We start from the raw sequence: 26,915 nt of genomic DNA on the forward strand, positions 1-26,915 counted from the left end.
AAGAGCCCCTGCCCCTTCCGGACTTATGCGACCGAAAGGACTGCATCTGATATTGAGGTGTTTTCTTTTGCTGTGGGGGAACATAAGGGCAAAAAAGAAGATTTACCCACGGTAGCTGTGGAAACCAGGTCCGCGAGGCCCTCCCCAAATAAAACCTCACTCTTGTAAGGCAAAGTTTCCATATGCCTCTTTGAATCGGCATCACCCGTCCATTGGCGGGTCCACAGGGCTCGCCTAGCAGAAATTACCATGGCATTGGCTCTTGAACCCAACAGCCCAACGTCTCTCGCAGCGTCTCTCATATATAACGCTGCGTCTTTTATATGACCTAAGGTCAATAAAATGCTATCCTTATCTAGGGTGTCAATGTCAGATGACAAGTTATCTGCCCATGCTGCTCTTGCGCTACATACCCATGACGACGCTACTGCCGGTCTGAGCAAGTCCCCCGTATGTGTATAAATTGATTTTAAGGTAGTATCCTGTCTGCGATCAGCAGGATCCTTGAGGGCTGCCGTGTCTGGAGACGGTAGCGCCACCTTTTTGGACAAGCGCGTCAAAGCCTTGTCCACCCTGGGCAAGGATTCCCACCGTAACCTGTCCTGTGTGGGGAAAGGATACGCCAGAAGAATTCTCTTGGGCATCTGCAGTTTATTGTCTGGAGTTTCCCAAGCTTTTTCAAATAAAGCATTTAGCTCATGAGATGGGGGAAAGGTTACCTCAGGTTTAATCTCCTTAAACATGCATACCCTCGTGTCAGGCACAGAGGAGTCCTCTGTGATATGCAAAACATCTTTTATTGCAATAATCATATAATGAATACTTTTGGCCACCCTTGGGTGTAACCTCGCATCATCGTAGTTGACACTGGAGTCAGAATCCGTGTCGGTATCGGTGTCTGCTACCTGGGAAAGGGGAGGTTTATGAGACCCTGAAGGGCCTTGTGACACAGTCAAAGCCATGGATTGACTCCCTGCTTTTTCTCTGGACTCTGCTTTGTCCAATCTTTTATGTAATAAAGACACATTTGCATTTAAAACATTCCACATATCCATCCAATCAGGTGTCGACTGTGCCGACGGAGACACCACAATCATCTGCTCTACCTCCTCCTTAGACGAGCCTTCCGCTTCAGACATGCCGACACACACGTACAGACACCCCCACACACACTGGGATATATATATAGGGATATATATATATATATATATATATATATATGGAGACAGTCCCCCAATAAGGCCCTTTGGAGAGACAGAGAGAGAGAGTATGCCAGCACACACCTAGCGCCACTGGACACGGACAAAATCCCAGTCTGTACATCGCTTTTATATATCCATAATACACTCACTGCGACAAATAAATGTGCCCCCCCCCTCCTTTTTGCCCTCTGTACTTGTGTTCAGCAGGGGAGAGTCCGGGGAGCAGCTTCTCTGCAGCATGCTGTGGAGAAAATGGCGCTGGTTAGTGCTGGAGGATCAAGCTCCACCCCCTCAACGGCGGGCTTCGGTCCCGCTCATATTCTTTATACTGGCGGGGGTTTATTTAATATACTGCCTCCGCAGTATATATATGTCAGCCAGTGTCCCTTGAGGTTTATTATTGCTGTCCAGGGCGCCCCCCCTGTGCCCTGCACCCATACAGTGCCGTCAGTGTGTGTGTGAATGTGGGAGCAATGGCGCGCAGCGTTACCGCTGCGCGGTACCTCAGTGAAGATCTGAAGTCTTCTGCCGCCTTTGAAGTCTTCTTTCTTCTTATACTCACCCGGCTTCTATCTTCCGGCTCTGTGAGGAGGACGGCGGCGCGGCTCCGTGACGAACAGCGAGGATGACACCTGCGTTCCAACCCTCTGGAGCTAATGGTGTCCAGTAGCCTAAGAAGCAGAGCCTATCATTTAAGTAGGTCTGCTTCTCTCCCCTCAGTCCCACGATGCAGGGAGCCTGTTGCCAGCAGTGCTCCCTGAAAATAAAAAACCTAACAAAAGTCTTTTTCAGTGAAACTCAGTAGAGCTCCCCTGCAGTGCATCCAGTCTTCTCTGGGCACATGATCTAACTGAGGTCTGGAGGAGGGGCATAGAGGGAGGAGCCAGTGCACACCCATCTAAAGTCTTTAGAGTGCCCATGTCTCCTGCGGAGCCCGTCTATACCCCACGGTCCTTACGGAGTCCCCAGCATCCTCTAGGACGTAAGAGAAAAGGATTTACCGGTAGGTAACCAAAATCCTATTTTCGCTTACGTCCTAGAGGATGCTGGGGTCCATATTAGTACCATGGGGATGTACCAAAGCTCCCAGAACGGGAGGGAGAGCGCGGAGGCTCCTGCAGAACTGATTGACCTCTGATGATCTGAAGTTCAGTCAAAGTATCGAACTTTTAGAACTTAGCAAACGTGTTCGATCCAGTCCAAGTTGCTGCTCTGCAAAGTTGTAACGCCGAGACAGCCTGGGCAGCCGCCCAGGAAGACCCCACCTTGCGTGTAGAGTGGGCCTTGGACAGACGTAGGACACGGCAAGCCTGCTGTAGAATACGCATGCTGGATAGTGAACCTGATCCAGCGAGATATTGGGGTATATGCAATTGCGGTCGAATTCCCTAAATTGTCGAATTTCGGGTCATTTTCGACCAAAAAAAAAAATCGCCTATGCAATTCAGTGCTTTCCGACCAAAAAACGGACTTTCAAAATTCGACTTTTTGAAATTCGACTTTTTGCAAATTCGACTTTTCTGCAATGATACAAGTGCTGCAATTCGACCAAAGCATATTCAATTCAAGTTTGGAAATTCGACAGCAGTGCTTTTAGACAGCAAATTCGTCATTTTCAATCCGCCACACTTTGGAGGGTGAAAACAAAGAAAAAAATTTTAAACATGTTTTTTTTTGTGTTTTTTTGGGGGGGAATAGCAGATCTATTTATATTAGAAGGGATTAGGTACTTTTTTTTTTTTTTTTTTGGAGGCACAAATATTATTTATATATTTTTTAAAATATTTTTTTTTTTTTTTTTTTTTTTTATGCTGGAACGGTGAAATCATAAAAAAAAATGGCGTGGGGTCCCCCCTCCAAAGCATAACCAGCCTCGGGCTCTTCGAGCTGGTCCTGGTTCTAAAAATGCGGGGAAAAAATTGACAGGGGATCCCCCGTATTTTTAAAACCAGCACCGGGCTCTGCGCCTGGTGCTGGTGCCAAAAATACGGGGGACAAAAAGAGTAGGGGTCCCCCGTATTTTTAACACCAGCATCGGGCTCCACTAGCTGGACAGATAATGCCACAGCCGGGGGTCACTTTTATGCCGTGCCCTGCGGCCGTGGCATTAAATATCCAACTAGTCACCCCTGGCCGGGGTACCCTGGGGGAGTGGGGACCCCTTCAATCAAGGGGTCCCCCCCCCCAGCCACCCAAGGGCCAGGGGTGAAGCCCGAGGCTGTCCCCCCCATCCAATGGGCTGCGGATGGGGGGGCTGATAGCCTTTTGTGATAATAAAAAGATATTGTTTTTTCCAGTAGTACTACAAGTCCCCGCAAGCTGGTACTTGGAGAACCACAAGTACCAGCATGCGGGAGAAAAACGGGCCCGCTGGTACCTGTAGTACTACTGGGAAAAAAATACCCAAATAAAAACAGGACACACACACCGTCGACAGTAAAACTTTATTTCATACGTCGACACACACATACTTACCTATGTTCACACGCCGACATCGGTCCTCTTCTCCATGTAGAATCCACGGATACCTGAAAAGAAAAGATCAATATACTCACCTCAGCCATGGTCCAGAGATAAATCCACGTACTTGGCAAAAAAACAAACCGAACACCCGCTCCATGCCGGACTGAAAGGGGTCCCATGCTGACACATGGGACACCTTTCCACGAATGAGACCTGTCAGTGACAGCTGTCACAGAAAGGTCTCTAAGCCAATCAGGAAGCGCAACTTCGTTGCGCTCACCTGATTGGCTGTGCGCTGTCTGTACTGTGACAGCACATCGCAAAGCCGCTCCATTACTTTCAATGGTGGGAACTTAGCGGCTAGCGGTAAGGTCACCCGCCGGTCAGCGGCTGACCGGCGGGTGACCCCACCGCTACCCGCAAAGTTCCCACCATTGAAAGTAATGGAGCGGCTTTGCGATGTGCTGTCACAGTACAGACAGCGCACAGCCAATCAGGTGAGCGCCACGGAAGTAGCGCTTCCTGATTGGCTGAAGGGACGTCAGTGACAGGAGTCACGTGATGTCCCGGCATTCGGGAGAAAGGGGTCTGATGTGAAAGCATTGGACCCCTTTCTAGTCCGGTATGGAGCGGGTTTTTGCGTTTTTTTTTTTAAACAAGTACGTGGATTTTACTCTCTGGACGTGGATTTATCTCTGGACGCTGGAAGGTGAGTATAATTTTTTCACAGGTACCCTCGGATCGTCGGAGACCGTGGCAGTCGGCGTGTCAACATAGGTAAGTATGTGTGTGTCGGTAGTGTGTAATAAAGTTTTACTATCAAGGTGTGTGTGTCCTGTTTTTATTTGGGTATTTTTTTCCCAGTAGTACTACAGGTACCAGCGGACCCGTTTTTCTCCCGCATGCTGGTACTTGTGGTTCTCCAAGTACCAGCTTGCGGGGGAGGCTTGCTGGGACTTGTAGTACTGCTGGAAAAAACAATATCTTTTTATTATCACAAAAGGCTATCAGCCCCCCCATCCGCAGCCCATTGGATGGGGGGGGGGGACAGCCTCGGGCTTCACCCCTGGCCCTTGGGTGGCTGGGGGGGACCCCTTGATTGAAGGGGTCCCCACTCCCCCAGGGTACCCCGGCCAGGGGTGACTAGTTGGATATTTAATGCCACGGCCGCAGGGCACGGCATAAAAGTGACCCCCGGCTGTGGCATTATCTGTCCAGCTAGTGGAGCCCGATGCTGGTGTTAAAAATACGGGGGACCCCTACTCTTTTTGTCCCCCGTATTTTTGGCACCAGCACCAGGCGCAGAGCCCGGTGCTGGTTTTAAAAATACGGGGGATCCCTGGCCAATTTTTCCCCTGCATTTTTAGAACCAGGACCAGCTCGATGAGCCCGAGGCTGGTTATGCTTTGGAGGGGGGACCCTACGCCATTTTTTTTTCGGGTTTTTCACGTTTTTTTACCGTTTTTTAAAATCGCGGCAAAATCCGCCAAATCGGCCGATTTTCGCCCGCGACTCTGGCGAATCCGTTTTTCATTGAATATGGTGAATTCCGGAAGCCACCTTCCGGGATTCACCTGTCGAATTGAGTCGAATTAAAAAACGGCGAAAATTGCCGCAAATTCGACCGCAATTGCATATACCCCTATGTCTGCTTAGAAGCAGGACACCCAATTTTCTTGGGATCATACAGGACAAACAGAGTCAGATTTCCTGTGACGAGCAGTCCTCTTCACATAGATTTTCAGAGCCCTTACAACATCCAAGGACTTTGGTGGAATGGAGGAGTCAGTAACCACTGGCACAATAGGTTGGTTGATATGAAATGCCGACACAACCTTCGGAAGAAACTGCTGACGTGTCCGGAGCTCAGCTCTGTCTTTGTGGAAGATCAAGTATAGGCTTTTACAAGATAAAGCCCCCAACTCCGACACACGTAAGAAATGTAAGAAATTTGACTTCAACCTCCTGTAGAGGCTCGAACCAGTCCGATTGGAGGAACTGCAACAACCCGTTAAAGTCCCAAGGCGCCGTAGGCGGTACAAAGGGAGGTTGTATGTGCAGAACTCCCTTCAAAAAGTTCCGAACCTCAGGGAGGGCAGACAATTGTTTTTGGAAGAAAACGGATATGGCTGAAATCTGGACCTTCACAGATCCCAACTTTAGGCCCATATCCACACCAGCTTGTAAGAAGAGGAGAAACCGTCCCAGTTGAAACTCCACCGCAGGAAATTTCTTGGACTCACGCCAAGATACATATTTTTTCCAAATTTGATGGTAATGTTTCAACGTTACTCCTTTCCTAGCCTGTATCAGGGTAGGAATAACCTTGTTCGGATTGCCCTTCCGAGCTAGTATCAGGCGTTCAAGCTCCATGCCCTCAAACGTAGCCGCGGTAAGTTTTGATAGGCGAACGGACCCTGCTGCAGCAGATCCTCCTGAAGAGGAAGAGGCCTTGGCTCTTCTTGCAGTAGATCCAGAAGATCCGCGTACCAAGCCCTTCTTGGCCAGTCTGGAGCAATGAGGATCGCTTGAACCTTTGTTCTCCTTATGAGCTTTAGAACACTTGGGATGAGTGGAAGTGGAGGAAACACGTACACTGATTGGAACACCCACGGAGTCACTAGGGCGTCCACCGCCACTGCTTGTGGGTCCCTCGACCTGGAACAATACAGCTGAAGCTTCTTGTTGAGACGAGAGGCCATCATGTCGATCTGGGGTACGCCCCAAAGATCTGTTACTTCCTTGAACACCTCCGGATGGAGACCCCACTCCCCTGGATGGAGATCGTGTCTGCTGAGGAAGTCCGCTTCCCAGTTGTCTACTCCCGGAATGAAGATTGCTGACAGCGCCACTGCGTGCTTTTCTGCCCAGAGGATGATTCTTGTTACCTCTGCCATCGCAGCTCTGCTCTTCGTTCCGCCCTGTCGGTTTATGTAAGCCACTGTTGTCACTTTGTCCGACTGCACTTGAATGGCCCGATTTCTCAGAAGATGGGCCGCTTGGGGGAGACCGTTGTAGACGGCTCTTAGTTCCAGAATGTTTATCGGCAGGCCGGCTTCCAGACTTGACCACCTTCTTTTGAAGGTTTCCCCTTGAGTGACTGCGCCCCAGCCTCGGAGACTTGCACCCGTGGTTAGAAGGATCCAGTCCTGAATCCCGAACCTGCGGCCCTCCAGAAGGTGAGATAATTGCAGCCACCAGAGGAGTGAAATCCTGGCCTTTGGCGACAGACAAATTCTCTGGTGCATGTGTAGATGGGATCCCGACCACTTGTCTAGGAGATTCAGTTGGAAGGACCGAGCGTGAAACCTCCTGTACTGCAGAGCCTCGTAAGAGGCCACCATATTCCCAAGAAGGCGAATGCATTGATGAACTGACACCCGGGTTGGCTTCAGGACACCCCGGACCATTGTTTGTATCACCAATGCTTTTTCCACTGGGAGAAACACCCTCTGCACTTCCATGTCGAGGATCATTACCAGAAAGGATAACCTTCCGGTTGGTTCTAAATGTGACTTTGGAAGATTCAGGATCCAACCATGTTTTCTGAGAAGATGAGTCGTGAGTGTTATGGACAGTAACAGCTTCTCGTCGGACGACGCTTTTATCAGCAGATCGTCCAGATACGGGATTATGTTCAACCCCTGTCTGGGGAGGAGAATCATCATTTCCGCCATCATCTTGGTGAATACCCTCGGTGCTGTGGAGAGACCGAATGTGAGGGCCTGGAACTGAAAGTGACAGTCCAACAGTGCAAATCTCAGATAAGCTTGATGCGGCAGCCAAATCGGAATGTGGAGGTATGCATCCTTGATATCCAGGGATACTAGAAATTTCCCCTCCTCCAGACCTGATATCACTGCCCTTAGGGACTCCATTTTGAACTTGAACTCCCTCACAAAGGGGTTTATTGATTTTAAGTTAAGAATGGGCCTAACCGAACCATCCGGTTTCGTTACCATGAAAAGGTTCGAATAGTAAACTTTGTTCTGCATGTGAGGTGGTACTGGCACAATGACCTGTGCCTCCACCAACTTCTGGACGTCTTCTTGCAGGACAGTCCTGTCTGCCAGAAGAGCTGGCAAGCCTGATCTGAAAAATCGGTGAGGAGGGAGATTTTGAAATTCCAGTCTGTACCGCTGGGACACAATATCCTGCACCCAGGGGTCCAAGCCGGAGGACACCCAGACATGACTGAAATTTTGAGTCTCGCTCCCACTGGCCTCACCTCCGGGGCATGCTGTCCACCGTCATGCGGAGGACTTTGGTGTACCTGAATCAGGTTTCTGTTCCTGGGAACCTGCAGCCGCAAGTTTCTTGAACCTTGGCCGACCTCCCCGAAAGAAGGTGTTAGACGACTTTGCCTTTCTGGGCTTGTTAGACCGAAAGGACTGTGACGTAACTGAAGAAAAGGGTTTCTTCGGAGCAGGTGAAGCTGAGGGAAGGAAGGTTGACTTACCAGCCGTAGCCGTGGAGATCCACGCATCTAACGCTTCCCCAAAGAGAGCCTGACCTGGGTAGGGTAGGGTCTCCACACCTCCTGGATTCCGCGTCGGCAGACCACTGGCGCAACCACAGCCCTCGACGATCTGATACTGATATGGAGAAAATCCCCGCAGCCATGGAAGCCAGGTCCTTCATGGATTCTACCAGAAATCCTGCCGAATCCTGAATGTTGCGTAAAAACAATTCAACATCACATTTTTCCATAGTATCCAAATCCTCAAGTAACGTGCCTGACTACTTTCTATAGCTTTGGTAATCCAAGCACTGGCAATAGTGGGACATAGTTTGCCCCAGAAGCCGTATACATAGATTTCAGCGTATTATCAATTTTACGATCAGCCGGGTCTTTCAAGGCAGTAGATCCCGGAACAGGTAAAACCACCTTTTTTGAGAGCCTGGATACGGACGCGTCAACAGGCGGGTTTTCCAATTTTTTCCTATCCTCTACCGGGAAAGGAAACGCTACCAGAACCCTTTTAGGTATCTGGAATTTCTTATCCGGGTTTTCCCAAGCCTTTTCAAATATAGCATTTAATTCCTTTGACGCAGGGAAGGTTAGCAAGGCTTTCTTATTCTCAGTGAAGTAAGCCTCCTCAACCTGCTCGGGTGTTGTATCAGCAATATTCAACACATCCCTAATAGCCTCTATCATCAACTGCACCCCTTTTGCAAGTGATGCAGCCCCGCGCAACACATCCCCATCATAGTCTGTAGTATCAGAGTCGGTATCGGTATCATCCTGCATGATCTGAGCAAGAGCACGTTTATGGGAATATACAGCAGGGAGCCCTGATGTACCAGAACTGGGCCATACTACCATAGAGTTCTGTAAAGCCTGAGTTGCAGATTCATTCTGTGCAACCCTATTAGAAATCTGAGAAATCATAGATTTGATAGAGGATAACCACTCAGGCTCCCTTGCTGGAATCTGTGCTAAACCAGTGCAATCCTGATTACATGGAATGGGATCATCCTGAGAGGACATATCCTCTGCAGCATATGACACAGAGTTCCTGGACATTGCTTAATGGAGACCACAGACACTCCACACACACACAGGGGAGGGCAGACAGAGTTTCACCCCCAAGAATGGCAAGAGAGACAGAGATTGGAGCCAACCCACACACAGCGCTTTTACTATAAAGGAAGACCCCCTATCAGCGCTGACTGTGCACCTTAATAGGTTACACAGTCGTTTTACAGCCTCCCCCCCCTTCTATAATCCCGTGGTACAGTGATAGATAGCTGGACTTGCTGTGGAGGGACTTGCTCTTCACTGACAGCGCTGTGCAGGCAGGAAAATGGTGCTGAAACGCTGCTGGGTCCGCTCTGAGAAGCTCCGCCGACAAAATGGTACTGTCTTCCCGCTCTGCACAGGATTATACTGGTCTGAGGATTGATGCTGGCTGAGATCCGGGGACCCCGACAGGCTGTGTGACCAGTGTAGGGTATAGGCTCAGGGCGCCCCTCACAGCGCCGCACTATGTACCGCTGGGCCTCCAGGGCGCAGTTAATACTGCGCTCCTACCGTGATGCCGCCATCTTCACACTGGCCCCCCGCTTGCTAGGGGAAGGGAAGGGGGGGGGGGTCGGTGGTTCACTCGCCACAATCTTCAGCTCTGTAAGGGGGTAGCTGCATGCTGCTGGGGTGAGCGAACCCCTGCAGCGGGGAACGATCTATTCCCTCTGGAGCTCAGTGTCCAGTCAGCAGAGAGAGGGGCTCAGACCCCGCAGGGCGGACACTGCTCTTCCCCCCCTCAGTCCCTTGATGCAGGGAGGCTGTTGCCAGCAGCCTCCCTGTAAAAAAATAAACTCTAAAACTAAATTTTACTAAGGAAACTCTGGAGAGCTCCCCTAGCTGTGACCGGCTCCTCCGAGCACATTTTCTAAACCGAGTCTGGTAGGAGGGGCATAGAGGGAGGAGCCAGCCCACACTATTAAACTCTTAAAGTGCCAATGGCTCCTGGTGGACCTGTCTATACCACATGGTACTAATATGGACCCCAGCATCCTCTAAGACTTAAGAGAAATATGAAAAGCCTGTTGCAATTTGGACTGTTATTTATCATTAAAAGCCCGCAATTGCTGTGATTATTAATACATAGACTCCTAAGGCTCACTATAATTTTATTAACACCTTTCATTAATAAATATCCCTTGTAGCAATTATCTCTGTTTTGAGAGAATAAAATTCTTATTGATCTTGCTCTACTAATATGCCAACCTGGCTGAACATATTTTATTACTAAAATATATTCACCAATGCAGTAATATTACTCTAATAAAATTATGATTGGCTTAGCTTTTAAACCTTAGATGTAGAGTGACACGCGAATGCGCTAGAAAAGCGGAGGCCCTTGTACTTGTGAGCAGCTGAGGTGGGAGGTAACCAACCTCCTGTAGTTGGTAATCAGAGCACTAACCTTAAAGTGATGATGACAGTAGTTCTGCGTGTGGTATTGTGTAATACAGCGTGTGTCCTTGTTACAGATGTGCTTATATTATGGCACACAACTCCTAGCACAGCGGGGCATATGCTCTGCTATATCGTCTTTTGCATGGGAGACAGTAGTGGCATACATATGCACGCCGCCCCCCCCCCCCCCCCCATTAATTCTAGTGGGAGCTGCCTATAGACGCATACACAGCGGCGTGCCTTAACTCTTACGCATCGCGGCCCCGCAACAGAAAGCTGCTATACACACCGACAAAGTAGCAGGATACATCTGTATATTGCAGGGACAACATTTTAAACATTAGAATAACTTTCCTAAAAACTTCTACACAATATACTTCCCCAAAGATTACAATTGTTTACTGTAGGATATACCATTTTGTTTTACTAGAGTCTATTGGGGTTATTCAGGTTTATTAGCAGACCCAAAAAGTACGCAATTGAGCAAAACCATGTTGCACTGCAGGTGGGGCATATGTAACATGTGCAGAGAGATTTCGATTTGGGCAGGTTATATTGTTTCTATGCAGGGTAAATACTGGCTGCTTAATTTCAACACTGCAATTTAGAATTCAGGTTGAACACACCCCATCCCATTCTAACTCTCTCTGCACGTTATATCTGCCCCCTTCCCCCTGCAGTGCACATGGTTTTGTCCATTAGTGTGCTTTCTTGGTTTGTTAACAGACCTGAATAACCCCCTGTCTCTAGTGGAAACAGTCTTTATTGTTGTTTTGTACATATTAACTTGTCTGCAGCGCTTTCCTGGTTTCATAGTGGTATATTGTAGGTGACAATTTTATAAAAGGATCAAAAGTCCATTTTCATTCCGTTTGCTGTGCTACAAAGTGCTGTTCTGCTATATTTTATATATATTTGTTCTGCAGATACCATATTTTGTCTGTCTTTAATGCTCCAATAAACATTACTGTGCTTACTCAGAAGGAAAAATATTGCTAACATGGCCACTGGGATGCTGGCTGTACTGTATGGCAATCACTGGGATGCTCCATGTACTGTATGTTGGTCACTAGGACATTGTGTGTACTGTATGGCAGTCACTGGGATGCTTTTTTTTTTAACCAAATGGCAGTCACTGAGACGCTGTGTGTACTGTTTAGGCCACAACAAGTTAGTTGCCCTAGGGCATCCAAAATGTTTTATCTGGCCCTAGCCCGATACTTGCCCCTTGTTCCCCTGGAACCCGCCCCTGCAATGGCAGTCATGCTTGCGTGGCTAGCAGGACCACACATGTGGAGGAGTCCCGCTACCGCTCTGGGCACATAGCAGGAACAGGCTGCGGTTGCTCAGTAATACATTTGCCTGGTATAACAGCATGTGCGACTTTGTAAACATTTAAGAGTAATTCCTGTGCATTTAAAGTCGCAGCATGGCATCTCTGGTACAGACCGAGTGTTGTTTCATTGTGTCTGCAATGCGAATAAGATGCAAGCTTAGAAAAAAAGTCGCTAGACTACACTGCTATGCGCGAGTCACTCTCACCAGGCGTCTCATGCGGCATGGCATATTGAGGCTAGGTGTAAGAGGACACATCTGTATGTGTAATGAGTCATCCAATTTTTACTTGTTATGTACTGTATGTTTATACATTTTGTTTTATTGTTTATTGCAAGTACTGTTAACAAGCAATGAAACACAGTTGGGATCTGCTGTTACAAATTAATACATTAAAAATACTCGCAACCTATTGGAAGGCTCCCATCTAATCTCCCTCTGTTCAAAACCATGCATATTCTCTTTTGATAAAACCTACACATTGGTGGTTGAAACGCGTCAGAGGCACCTACGGTAACCACCTCTAAATGATCTGACCCTCTCCATTGGCACTTCGCACGGATAGGCGTAACCAACTGTGCCTGTGCAGAAAGGCCGTGCTGTTATAGTGAGCTACAGCTGGTGAACTGTCTGCCAAAAAGCCAGGACAAAGGCAGTAATTACACTTCACAGCTCAAAACAGGGACCGGACTCGAGTGCCCAAGGAGCTGAGAGCTGTATTTCACGATCTCACAGGGACGGAAAGAAACTGGTGTACGGAGCAACAGCCAGTAGTCATCATGGTCCTACTACCGACACCTGCATGTAAATAGCAGTAAGGCTCTACCAGAAGCTACAATTAGCAGAGGTTGTATTATTAATCAGTACATTCAGCCGCAATGCTAAAAGATAATTCCTTGAATAGCCTGTGACATCCAACACACTAGCGGTTATCTGGTATGTATACCATTTAGTAGCATTTTGCACAACTATAAGAAGTTATTTATGTACCTATAAAAGATATGGCCATCAAATATTATTACATTTATGCTAGATGTGGTCTCACTAAAGCTCTATATACAGTACCTCTCTCTACTTGTTACAAATTCCTCTTCCTATACAAATAAAGCAAGGGACTGGCCTTCACCATTGCTGTGCTGCATTGCCTATTGTTGTGCAATTATACCATATTTGGTCTTTGTATTTTCTGATTTCGCGTTTCTTTGAATTTAACTGTAGTTGAACTGTAGTTGCTAGATAAATCAGTAATGCTTACATAATATTTTCCACGGATTTAGGCTTTATGAAAATAGAGATTGGATAGAGCTGAGCAATCTGTAGTCTTTTTATTGCATTGCCAGAAACGTCAAGTATGCAATGCTTGCCCTGAAACCAGAAAAAAATGGTTAAAAATTTGGATCCAGAAAAACATCACTTATAAAAGGAGTAAGGAGAATATACATTTTTTTTTACCCTTTCTGCCACCTCCTTTACAGACTGTACACTTGTGCCATAGAGATGATTATTGTATTGCCCAGCTTCAATAAACTTGTGATCTTGAATGTCTTTTTCCATTTGCTCCCGGGACGTGACAAAGTGATAATCTCTCCGATCTACTTCATAATCACGTTTTGGTCGAGTGGTATCTGAAAAGTAAAACATTTAAAAGCCTAAAAAATTATAAATAAATCTAAAGATGGCACATGCTGAAAGCGAGTAGACACGGAAAACATCTTTGTGCAAGTTTGACATCAATTGTTACTCGGTAACTCTAAATCCCTCAGGCTTGGCCGGGCTAACTGCTTTTCAGAAACAACTTGTCATTTTCTGCCTAGTGACCCCATTTGCCCCCCTCAATATTTGCAAAGCAATACAATACTAAAGAATATAATTGTTATTAAGCTATTTTGGCACCACTATATACAGAAGTGGGGTGGGGGGGTGGGGGGGGAGTGAGCTGTTTCTAATTACCTGGACCCGGCATGCTGGAGGGGCCCACTTTCCAGACCCTTAATAATTTTTAGGCCATGCCCACCTTTCTTCTGTGATGCAAGTAGAAGACAACACACACTTTTTTCCGTATTTGTCTAATTACCACCTGGATGTCTTGCCCACAATTTCTTTTAAATACCCACATATGTCACAGCGAGTACCCCTGGGGATACTCTAGGTTGAGAGCCACTGTTTTAACGGGATGCAGTCAATATACCGGCTATGGGGATCCTGGAATTCCGACAGCCGGTGATATACTAATGCCCGGAATCCCGACACATGCAGGGTATTCCCACTCGGTTGGTGGGTCTATGCCACCAACAGAGTGGGAATAGTACCTTTGGCAAGTGAGGCGAGCCTGTGAGAGGACTCGCTGCCGGGATTCTGGCAGATGGGACGCCGCTGTTGGTATAATGACAGCCGGCATCTCATCTGCCGGGATATCATATGTGTGCTGTTATAATAGACATCAATAAATATGCAGCATTGTCTTTATGGACAGCTTACATTACACAGAATAGAGATCAAAAGATCTCTAGTAGTAGTATGCTTACATTCAAACTTCTAGGCTGGAAAGCCCTTACTGAAAAATGTGTACTACATCCAGTACAACTGGAAGGGATAAATGTTTAAGGGTATGTTTAGGTCATATTCAACCACAATGAATTTAAATAGTCTTCAACTGTGTTCCAATAGGCACTTTAACGACTAATGTTTTGCCTAATTTTATTACTGAAGAAACAGAGTATCCTTACCTAAACACGAAAAGTAATAAGGAATCCCTTCCCGCAAATACTAGGTGGGACGCCAACAAAATCCACTGACTAATATGTCTAACATGCTAATTAATGAGCAAGAGAGGCTTCAATGCTAAAATCATATCCACAGTTTCACTCCTGGAAGAGAGCATTCTACAATATAAACTTCATAAACCCAGGATTCAGATACAATTGACTGAAACAAACAAAAAACTTTGTACAATTTACGTTTCAAACACAATCCTTAATTCAGTGTTTTGGTATGATTCAAATATTTTGTTCAACAATTATTTTAAATACATATTTCCATTAAGAAAACATTAAACTCATCAACTATGGAATTACTCACGTGGGACACAAGATCCAAATTTTTCTGGAAATTCAGAGATCAAGTCATCATTAATTCTGTCCTTCATTGGACCTAAAATTATTACTGGTCGGGAGTAATTGACTAAAGGAAAAACAAAAAAGAAGACATTTAGAATCTATAGAAAATAATAATTAAGCGTGTGCACATCTAGTACTGAGGTACATTTAAGAAATCTGGAACAGACTAAGAGACAGGAAATAATGCAAACACTGTACAGTAATAAAAGGGTTGGGGATTCGTGGCCTAACCTGGATTCCGCCTAGTCACATCTGGTGAGATCTACTAAAAATACATTCAACCCTCTCCCCAGGTAAATGAATGAGAACTTTGCTATGGGTCTCATGTGATTGGATCTTTGGGAAAGTGAACCAGAAACTTCCCCATGATGCAGTGTCCAATTTAGTACTAGGTACTGTAAACACATCTTCCTGGTATATGCTCAGGCACTTTTACATGTAGCTTTAAGGGCTCATTGACATATATGCACTGTTAAAATGGAAGCAAATAGAGAAATACAGGGGCTCAACAAAAATAAGAATTTACTTACCGATAATTCTATTTCTCGTAGTCCGTAGTGGATGCTGGGGACTCCGTCAGGACCATGGGGAATAGCGGCTCCGCAGGAGACAGGGCACAAAAATAAAGCTTTAGGATTAGGTGGTGTGTACTGGCTCCTCCCCCTATGACCCTCCTCCAAGCCTCAGTTAGGATACTGTGCCCGGACGAGCGTACACAATAAGGAAGGATATTGAATCCCGGGTAAGACTCATACCAGCCACACCAATCACACCGTATAACTTGTGATCTGAACCCAGTTAACAGTATGACAAACGTAGGAGCCTCTGAACAGACGGCTCACAACAATAACAACCCGAATTTGTTTGTAACAATAACTATGTACAAGTATTGCAGACAATCCGCACTTGGGATGGGCGCCCAGCATCCACTACGGACTACGAGAAATAGAATTATCGGTAAGTAAATTCTTATTTTCTCTAACGTCCTAAGTGGATGCTGGGGACTCCGTCAGGACCATGGGGATTATACCAAACCTCCCAAACGGGCGGGAGAGTGCGGATGACTCTGCAGCACCGAATGAGAGAACTCAAGGTCCTCCTCAGCCAGGGTATCAAATTTGTAGAATTTTGCAAATGTGTTTGCCCCTGACCAAGTAGCAGCTCGGCAGAGTTGTAATGCCGAGACCCCCCGGGCAGCCGCCCAGGATGAGCCCACTTTCCTTGTGGAATGGGCCTTGACAGATTTAGGTTGTGGCAAGCCTGCCACAGAATGTGCAAGTTGAATTGTGCTACAAATCCAACGAGCAATCGTCTGCTTAGAAGCAGGAGCACCCATCTTGTTGGGTGCATACAATATAAACAGTGAGTCAGACTTTCTGACTCCCGCCGTTCTTGAAATATATATTTTCAATGCCCGGACCACGTCCAACAACTTGGAATCCTCCAAATCGTTAGTAGCCGCAGGCACCACAATAGGCTGGTTCAGGTGAAACGCTGACACCACCTTAGGCAGAAAATGAGGACGTGTCCGCAGTTCTGCCCTGTCCGTATGGAAAATCAGATATGGGCTCTTATATGATAAAGCCGCCAATTCTGATACTCTCCTGGCTGAAGCCAGGGCCAGTAGCATGGTTACTTTCCATGTAAGATACTTCAACTCCACCGATTTGAGCGGCTCAAACCAATGGGATTTGAGAAAATCCAAGACTACATTAAGATCCCACGGTGCCACTGGGGGCACAACCGGGGGCTGTATATGTAGTACTCCTTTTACAAAAGTCTGGACTTCAGGAACTGAAGCCAATTCTTTCTGGAAGAAAATCGACAGGGCCGAAATTTGAACCTTAATGGACCCCAATTTGAGGCCCATAGACAATCCTGTTTGCAGGAAATGTAGGAATCGACCCAGTTGAAATTCCTCCGTGGGGGCCTTCCTGGCCTCACACCACGCAACATATTTTCTCCAAATTCGGTGATAATGTTGTGCAGTCACCTCCTTCCTGGCTTTTACCAGTGTAGGAATGACCTCTTCCGGAATGCCTTTTTCCCTTAGAATTCGGCGTTCAACCGCCATGCCGTCAAACGCAGCCGCGGTAAGTCTTGGAATAGACACGGTCCCTGCTGAAGCAGGTCCGGTCTTAGAGGTAGAGACCACGGGTCCTCCGTGAGCATCTCTTGAAGTTCCGGGTACCAAGTCCTTCTTGGCCAATCCGGAACCACGAGTATAGTTCTTACTCCTCTCCTTTTTATGATTCTAGTGTCGTTCTTACTCCCTTTTGCCGTATAATTCTCAGTACCTTTGGTATGAGAGGCAGAGGAGGGAACACATACACTGACTGGAACACCCACGGTGTTACCAGAGCGTCCACAGCTATTGCCTGAGGGTCTCTTGACCTGGCGCAATACCTGTCCAGTTTTTTGTTGAGGCGGGACGCCATCATATCCACCATTGGTTTTTCCCAACGGTTCACAATCATGTGGAAGACTTCTGGATGAAGTCCCCACTCTCCCGGGTGTAGATCGTGTCTGCTGAGGAAGTCTGCTTCCCAGTTGTCCACTCCCGGAATGAATACTGCTGACAGTGCTATCACATGATCTTCCGCCCAGCGAAGAATCCTTGCAGCTTCTGCCATTGCTGTCCTGCTTCTTGTGCCGCCCTGTCTGTTTACGTGGGCGACTGCCGTGATGTTGTCCGACTGGATCAACACCGGCTGACCCTGAAGCAGGGGTTTTGCCAGACTTAGAGCATTGTAAATCGCTCTTAGCTCCAGTATATTTATGTGAAGAGACATCTCCAGGCTTGACCATACTCCCTGGAAGTTTCTTCCCTGTGTGACCGCTCCCCAGCCTCTCAGACTGGCATCCGTGGTCACCAGGACCCAGTCCTGTATGCCGAATCTGCGGCCCTCTAACAGATGAGCACTCTGCAACCACCACAGAAGAGACCCCCTTGTCCGTGGCGATAAGGTTATCCGCTGATGCATCTGCAGATGCGATCCGGACCATTTGTCCAGCAGATCCCACTGAAAAGTTCGTGCGTGGAATCTGCCGAATGGAATCGCTTCGTAAGAAGCCACCATCTTTCCCAGGACTCTTGTGCATTGATGCACAGACACTTTCCCTGGTTTTAGGAGGTTCCTGACAAGTTCGGATAACTCCCTGGCTTTCTCCTCCGGAAGAAACACCTTTTTCTGAACCGTGTCCAGAATCATTCCCAGGAACAGCAGACGTGTCGTCGGGGTCAACTGAGATTTTGGAAAATTCAGAATCCACCCGTGTTGTTGCAGCACTAGTTGGGTTAGTGCTACTCCGTCCTCCAGCTGTTCTCTGGACCTTGCCCTTATCAGGAGATCGTCCAAGTAAGGGATAATTAATACGCCTCTTCTTCGCAGAAGAATCATCATTTCGGCCATTACCTTGGTAAAGACCCGAGGTGCCGTGGACAATCCAAACGGCAGCGTCTGAAACTGATAATGACAGTTTTGCACCACGAACCTGAGGTACCCTTGATGTGAAGGGCAAATTGGGACATGTAGGTAAGCATCCTTTATGTCCAGGGACACCATAAAGTCCCCTTCTTCCAGATTCGCTATCACTGCTCTGAGTGACTCCATCTTGAACTTGAATTTTTGTATGTACAGGTTCAAAGATTTCAGATTTAGAATAGGTCTTACCGAGCCGTCCGGCTTCGGTACCACAAATAGCGTGGAGTAATACCCCTTTCCCTGTTGTAGGAGGGGTACCTTGACTATCACCTGCTGAGAAAACAGCTTGTGAATGGCTTCCAATACCGTCGCCCTGTCTGAGGGAGACGTTGGCAAAGCAGACTTTAGGAACCGGCGAGGGGGAGACTTCTCGAATTCCAACCTGTAACCCTGAGATACTACCTGCAGAATCCAGGGGTCCACCTGTGAGCAAGCCCACTGTGCGCTGAAATTCTTGAGTCGACCCCCCACCGCTCCTGAGTCCGCTTGTAAGGCCCCAGCGTCATGCTGAGGGCTTTGCAGAACCCTGGGAGGGCTTCTGTTCCTGGGCAGGGGCTGCTTGCTGCCCTCTCTTACCCCTTCCTCTGCCCCGAGGCAGATATGACTGTCCTTTTGTCCGCTTGTTCTTATAGGACCGAAAGGACTGCGGCTGAAAAGACGGTGTCTTTTTCTGTTGGGAGGGGTCTGAGGTAAAAAGGTGTATTTTCCGGCAGTTGCCGTGGCCACCAGATCCGATAGACCGACGCCAAATAATTCCTCCCCTTTATACGGCAATACTTCCATATGTCGTTTGGAATCCGCATCACCTGACCACTGTCGCGTCCATAAACTCCTTCTGGCAGATATGGACATCGCATTTACTCTCGATGCCAGAGTGCAAATATCTCTCTGAGCATCTCGCATATAAAGGAAAGCATCCTTTAATTGCTCTATAGTCAATAAAATACTGTCCCTATCCAGGGTATCAATATTTTCAGTCAGGGAATCCAACCAGACGACCCCAGCACTGCACATCCAGGCTGAGGCGATGGCTGGTCGCAGTATAACACCAGTATGTGTGTATATACTTTTTAGGGTAGTTTCCATTCTCCTATCAGCTGGATCCCTGAGGGCGGCCGTATCAGGAGACGGTAACGCCACTTGTTTTGATAAGCGTGTGAGCGCCTTATCCACCCTAGGGGGTGTTTCCCAGCGCGCCCTAACCTCTGGCGGGAAAGGGTATAATGCTAATAACTTTTTTGAAATTAGCATTTTTCTATCTGGGTTAACCCACGCTTCATCACATACATCATTTAATTCCTCTGATTCAGGAAAAACTACAGGTAGTTTTTTCACCCCCCACATAATACCCCTTTTTGTGGTACTTGCAGTATCAGAGATATGCAAAGCCTCCTTCATTGCCGTGATCATATAACGTGTGGCCCTACTTGAAAATACGTTTGTTTCATCACCGTCGACACTAGATTCAGTGTCTGTGTCTGGGTCTGTGTCGACCGACTGAGGTAAAGGGCGCTTTACAGCCCCTGACGGTGTCTGAGACGCCTGGGCAGGTACTAACTGGTTTGACGGCCGTCTCATGTCGTCAACTGATTTTTGTAATGTGCTGACATTATCACGTAATTCCATAAACAAAGCCATCCATTCCGGTGTCGACTCCCTGGGGGGTGACATCACCATTATCGGCAATTGCTCTGCCTCCACACCAACATCGTCCTCATACATGTCGACACACACGTACCGACACACAGCAGACACACAGGGAATGCTCTTATCGAAGACAGGACCCCACTAGCCCTTTGGGGAGACAGAGGGAGAGTTTGCCAGCACACACCCAAGCGCTATAATATATATGGGAACAACCTTATATAAGTGTTGTTCTTTACAGCAGCTTAAATATATCAAAATATCGCCAAAAAAATGCCCCCCCTCTCTGTTTTACCCTGTTTCTGTAGTGCAGTGCAGGGGAGAGTCCTGGGAGCCTTCCTCACAGCGGAGCTGAGCAGGAAAATGGCGCTGTGTGCTGAGGAGAATAAGCTCCGCCCCCTATTTCGGCTGGCTTTTCTCCCGTAGTTTTAGATAACTGGCATGGGTTAAATACATACATATAGCCTCAATGGCTATATGTGATGTATTCTTTTGCCATAAAGGTATTAACTATTGCTGCCCAGGGCGCCCCCAGCAGCGCCCTGCACCCTCCGTGACCGCTTGGTGTGAAGTGTGTGACAACAATGGCGCACAGCTGCAGTGCTGTGCACTACCTTCATGAAGACTGAAGAGCCTTCTGCCGCCTGTTTCCGGACCTTCAATCTTCAGCATCTGTAGGGGGGGTCGGCGGCGCGGCTCCGGGACGAACCCCAGGGTGAGACCTGTGTTCCGACTCCCTCTGGAGCTAATGGTGTCCAGTAGCCTAAGAATCCAATCCATCCTGCACGCAGGTGAGTTGAAATTCTCTTCCCTAAGTCCCTCGATGCAGTGAGCCTGTTGCCAGCAGGACTCACTGAAAATAAAAAAACCTAAAAACTTTTTCTAAGCAGCTCTTTATGAGAGCCACCTAGATTGCACCCTGCTCGGACGGGCACAAAAACCTAACTGAGGCTTGGAGGAGGGTCATAGGGGGAGGAGCCAGTACACACCACCTAATCCTAAAGCTTTATTTTTGTGCCCTGTCTCCTGTGGAGCCGCTATTCCCCATGGTCCTGACGGAGTCCCCAGCATCCACTTAGGACGTTAGAGAAACTAGGGTAAGCAAGTGGGCTTGGCACCTAAAAATTGGGCCATGGCTCTTACCTCAGTCTTATCTGAATCAGGACACTTGTCAGAGCATATAGTGTGCTATATGAAGGCTCAGAGCACACATCAACAGAACTGGAAGGAATTCTCTACTCACACTGCCCAAGATCACTAACAATGGCAGAGCTGTTTTATTTGACCATCCTGATAAGGCAAGGGACTATGGGGTATATGCAATTCCGGGCGAATTGCAGCACTTTTTCGCCCGTTTTTAAATTCGACCATCGAATTCCGGCAGGTGGGTGCCGGAATTCGACATATTCAATAAAAAACGAATACGACAGTCCCGCTGTCGAAAAACGGCCGATTTGACGGATTTTGATTAGATTTTTAAAATTTAAAAAAAAACGGTAAAAAACCCGAAAAAAATTTGCGTGGGGCCCCCCCTCCTAAGCATAACCAGCCTCGGGCTCTTTGAGCCGGTCCTGGTTGCCAAAATACGGGGAAAAAAATGACAGGGGATCCCCCGTATTTAAACAACCAGCACCGGGCTCTGCGCATGGTCCTGGTGCAAAAAATACGGGGGACAAAAAGAGTAGGGGTCCCCCGTATTTTTTGTACCAGCGCTGGGCTCTACTAGATGGAAAGATAATGCCACAGCCGGGGGTCACTTTTATACAGCGCCCTGCGGCCGTGGCATTAAATACACAACTAGTCACCCCTGGCCGGGGTACCCTGGAGGAGTGGGGACCCCTTCAATCAAGGGGTCCCCCCCACAGCCACCCAAGGGCCAGGGGTGAAGCCCGAGGCTGTCCCCCCCATCCAAGGGCTGCGGATGGGGGGCTGATAGCCATGTGTAAAAATGTAAGAATATTGTCTTTTGCAGAACTATAAGTCCCAGCAAGCCTCCACCGCAAGCTGGTACTTGGAGAACCACAAGTACCAGCATGCGGGGGGGAACGGGCCCGCTGGTACCTGTAGTTCTTCTGCAAAAAAATACCCAAATAAAAACAGGACGCGCACACCGTGAAAATACAACTTTATTTCACACATGCCGACACATACATACTTACCTATGTTGACACGCCGACTCTGGCCACGTCTCCAATGTCGACGAATCCGGGGTACCTGAAAATAAAATGATACTCGCCTGATCCAGTGTCCGGTTCTTTTATTGTAATCCACGTACTTGGCAAAACAAAAAAATGCATTTACCCGAACCAGACGGACTGAAAGGGGTCCCATGTTTACACATGGGACCCCTTTCCCCGAATGCAGAGACCCCCCGTGACTCCTGTCCCTTCAGCCAATCAGGAAGCGCCACGTCGTGGCACTCTCCTGATTGGCTGTATGCGCGTCGGAGCTGTCAGACGCGCATCGCACAGCCCCCTCCATTATCTTCAATGGTGGGAACTTTGCGGTCAGCGGTGAGGTCACCCGCGGTCAGCGGCTGACCGCGGGTAACCCCACCGCTGACTGCAAAGTTCCCACCATTGAAACTAATGGAGGGAGCTGTGCGATGCGCTGTCTGCCAGCTCAGACGCGCAAAGCCAATCAGGAGAGTGCCACGAAGTAGCGCTTCCTGATTGGCTGAAGGGACCTTCTGTGACAGGAGTCACGGGGGGTCTCTGCATTCGGGGAAAGGGGTCCCATGTGTAAACATGGGACACCTTTCAGTCCGTCTGGTTCGGGTAAATGCATTTTTTTGTTTTGCCAAGTACGTGGATTACAATAAAAGAACCGGACACTGGATCAGGTGAGTCTAATTTTATTTTCAGGTACCCCGGACGTCGACATTGGAGACGTGGCCAGAGTCGGCGTGTCAACATAGGTATGTGTCGGCATGTATGTAATAAAGTTATACATTCATGGTGTCTGTGTCCTGTTTTTATTTGGGTATTTTTTTGCAGTAGAACTACAGGTACCAGCGGGCCCGTTGCCCCCCCGCATGCTGGTACTTGTGGTTCTCCAAGTACCGGCTTGCGGGGAGGCTTGCTGGGACTTGTAGTTCTGCAAAAAACAATATTCTTACATTTTCAACAAGGCTATCAGCCCATCCGCAGCCCATGGATGGGAGGGGACAGCCTCGGCTTCACCCCTGGCCCTTGGGTGGCTGGGGGGGGACCCCTTGATTGAAGGGGTCCCCACTCCTCCAGGGTACCCCGGCCAGGGGTGACTAGTTGGGTATTTAATGCCACGGCCGCAGGGAGAGGTATAAAAGTGTCCCCCGGCTGTGGCATTATCTGTCCAGCTAGTGGAGCCCGGTGCTGGTACAAAAAATACGGGGGACCCCTACTCTTTTTGTCCCCCGCAGAGCCCGATGCTGGTTGTTAAAATACGGGGGATCCCCTGTCATTTTTTTCTCAGTATTTTGGCAACCAGGACCGGCTCAAAGAGCACGAGGCTGGTTATGCTTAGGAGGGGGGACCCCACGCATTTTTTTTTTCTGATTTTTATCCCATTCCATTAAAAATAATTATAAAAAAAATATATATATTTTTAAAAATATATAAATAATACATGTGCCTCCTAAATAGACAAACCAAGTACCTAATCCCTTCTAATAGAAATATGTAAACAGAAGTGACAGCACTCTATGTCAGTAATGGTAAATTCCGGTGCAGGGTCCTGGCAATTGATATACAAACACTCACTTCCTCCACAATGGAAAAAAGAAATTAGACCAGCACTCACGTTTGAAAGAGAAAAGGGGTTTTTTATTCCTGACAATCCATCTGGAAATACCCACTGCTACGTTCCGCCCAACAGCTGTTTCAACGCTTTCTGGTTTTCATCAGGGGCAATTTGTCACTCTGTCCGGAGCCCTTTTAAGAAGTGGAGAGAGTGCCGAGGGTTTAGAAACCGTAAGTCCGTCAGCGGGATGCAGCGCGTCACACCCGCTGTCCGATTGGTCAAGTCCGCACACGTGGGTTGCGTTACCAAGGTACACAAACCCGGCCTCCTCCTTGGTTACCCGCTCCGGCAGCGTGACGTAGGTGTAGACAGATCGATTTTCTGCGTACAGTGGCAGACAGGTTTCGTTGCTGCTGACTGTGTCTCCAGCCAGAGGATTGTTTGTGGAGTGATTAACCCCACAGTACGCCAACAGTGTGGAGATATGTCAGTCCGGAATAAGAAACAGTAAGAAAAATTAAGTAGAACAAATTGTGATAACTTGTACTGCAAGGGTGTACCCAAAGGAATAGGTGTCTCAATCGCTATGTGCAGTGAGGTGCCATATGATGATAAAGCACAGTAGTGGTCATATCTAGTGAAATAATTGAAATGTGAACAGCCCATCTAAGAGACAGTGGTGATTTAACAGTTGCCGTGCGGTATCAAAAACTGTTACCTGTAGGTCAAGGATTGTCCCTAGTACAATACCCAGTATTCCCATGTTGTCTCCATACATGATACTAACTGGGCCCAACACTGCTTAATTGCCAAGTTCAGATGGGGTTGGATGGACTCCAGTGTGGTATGATTGTATCAGACAATTATGCCCCTATGTAATAATGCACAATATGATAGTACTGTCACTGGTCTCTCAATCATAATATATCACGTGTGCAAATATGTAAGGGTGGACACCACTAGTGGTGCCCAGTGTCTGAGAGACAGTCGGGAGGGGTGGAGAAGGTGCACCAGGTTCCTTGATACAACACCCAGTATTCCCACCTTGTCTCCAAGTGTGGTACTGACTAGGCCCATCACTGCTTAATTGCCAAGATCAGACGGGATCGGATGGGATCCAGTGTGGTATGGTAGTATCAATCTCCATGGTATGGAGGATAGGAATGCAAGATAGTGCAGGACAATCAAGGATTGGTAGGTGACAATTAATAAGGACATGTCAATGATAGTGTGACATGACACACGGCGGTGTCTCAGAAAAATAAACCAAAAAGGTTTGACCCAATACAGTAATGTACAGAGTCAAAGGAAGCATCCTAAGCGGAATTCTTCATTGAGCCCATTTGGGGCCAATGTTTGTAGTCTATCAATCCATTGATGTTCTCTCTGTAGAAGAATTTTGTTGCGGTCACCACCCCTCTGGAGCGGTGGGATTTGGTCCAAGATGCAACACTTAAGTTGGTTGATAGTGTGATTTGCTTCCCTAAAATGTCTGGCCACAGGTAAATTTGCAAAGTCACCTGAGGCCCCTCCTTGGGTGATGCTCTTTTTGATTGTGGAGCGATTTTGGCCTAAGCGTTCTTTTAGCATATTGCTAGTTTTACCAACATAAAGCAGGTTGCATGGACATTTCAATACATACACCACAAATTTACTGTTGCAGTCAAGCCTTTGTCTGATGGTGTAAGTCTTGTTATCCTGAGGGTTAATGAACCGATTGCCAAGTAGCAAGAAAGGACAGTTTGGACAGCCTGTACATTTATAAACCCCTGTTTTGGTAGTCAACCAGTGAGAAGATATACTCTTTTTCCTTTTGGAAAAATCTGTTACAACAAGCATGTCTTTCAAGTTAGGTCCTCGTTTATACGCAAACCTAGGTGGTTGCTTGATGGCCTTAGCCAGATTGGGATCTGTGCTAATGAGATGCCAATGTTCATGGATCTTGTTGCGAATGAATTTAGAAGCAGTGGTGTACATACTGACAAAATTAAATCGGTCATTGTCTCTGTTGGAGGAATTGTCTTTACTTGATAGGAGTTCCTCTCTCCTTATCTGGCCAATTCTTGTAATTGCCGTGTCGATCTCCTCTTTTGAGTATCCACGGTCAAGGAAGCGTTGACTCATGGACTGTAGAGCTGAGGGTATATCAGCAGGGTTAGAGGTGATACGTAACACTCTGAGGAGTTGTGAAAACGGTAGACCTCCTTTGAGTGGTGCCGGATGGAAGCTGGTCGAGAGCAAAAGGGTGTTTCTATCAGAGTCTTTGCAGTAAATTCTAGTGGTTAGTGTATTGTTGGAGAGGAGAATGGATACATCCAAAAAATTGATTTCTGATTTGCTAAACGTGAGGCTGAATCTAATAGTGCCAGGGAGTGAATTCAGATGATCGATAAAGGTCAGGAGGGTTTTTTCTCCCCCGTGCCATATAAAAAATAGATCGATATAGCGAACATACGCGGTCAAAAAACGGCCAAAAACAGGGTGACCTGTGATGTGTTCTCGTTCATACGCTGACATAAAAATGTTGGCGTATGCTGGGGCCATGTTAGACCCCATAGCAGTGCCCTGCTTCTGCAGGAAAAAACAGTTTTCAAACAGAAAATAATTCTTGTTCAAGATAAGGTTGATTAGTAATATCATATATTCTGATGGAGTGATATATTATGATTGAGAGACCAGTGACAGTACTATCATATTGTGCATTATTACATAGGGGCATAATTGTCTGATACAATCATACCACACTGGAGTCCATCCAACCCCATCTGAACTTGGCAATTAAGCAGTGTTGGGCCCAGTTAGTATCATGTATGGAGACAACATGGGAATACTGGGTATTGTACTAGGGACAATACTTGACCTACAGGTAACAGTTTTTGATACCGCACGGCAACTGTTAAATCACCACTGTCTCTTAGATGGGCTGTTCACATTTCAATTATTTCACTAGATATGACCACTACTGTGCTTTATCATCATATGGCACCTCACTGCACATAGCGATTGAGACACCTATTCCTTTGGGTAC

The 26,915-nt window shown here is 47.4% G+C and overlaps 1 protein-coding gene and 3 pseudogenes across 27 annotated transcripts in view; 1 reads left to right on the forward strand and 3 right to left on the reverse strand.

Moving 5' to 3' along the window:
* The window catches only part of DLG1 (discs large MAGUK scaffold protein 1), a 1,011,951-nt gene that overhangs the window by 12,211 nt on the left and 972,825 nt on the right, over positions 1 to 26,915 (reverse strand). For 26 of the 27 annotated variants that reach the window (XM_063916386.1, XM_063916392.1, XM_063916391.1 and 23 more), the window contains 3 exons: positions 15,001 to 15,102; positions 13,375 to 13,547; positions 13,178 to 13,287 (listed from right to left, as the gene is read on the reverse strand). In XM_063916386.1, the coding sequence (XP_063772456.1) occupies positions 13,178 to 13,287; positions 13,375 to 13,547; positions 15,001 to 15,102 (385 nt within the window). Of the gene's footprint in view, positions 1 to 13,177; positions 13,288 to 13,374; positions 13,548 to 14,688; positions 14,790 to 15,000; positions 15,103 to 26,915 lie in introns of those variants that run through there. The other variant, XM_063916395.1, reaches the window with a different exon arrangement.
* Positions 24,626 to 24,745, reverse strand: LOC134912552 (5S ribosomal RNA; annotated as a pseudogene).
* LOC134912375 (5S ribosomal RNA) lies at positions 24,907 to 25,026 on the reverse strand (annotated as a pseudogene).
* On the forward strand, positions 26,614 to 26,733 carry LOC134912553 (5S ribosomal RNA; annotated as a pseudogene).

Source organism: Pseudophryne corroboree, chromosome 4 (assembly GCF_028390025.1).
Source record: "Pseudophryne corroboree isolate aPseCor3 chromosome 4, aPseCor3.hap2, whole genome shotgun sequence".
Classification (NCBI taxonomy): Eukaryota; Metazoa; Chordata; class Amphibia; order Anura; family Myobatrachidae; genus Pseudophryne; species Pseudophryne corroboree.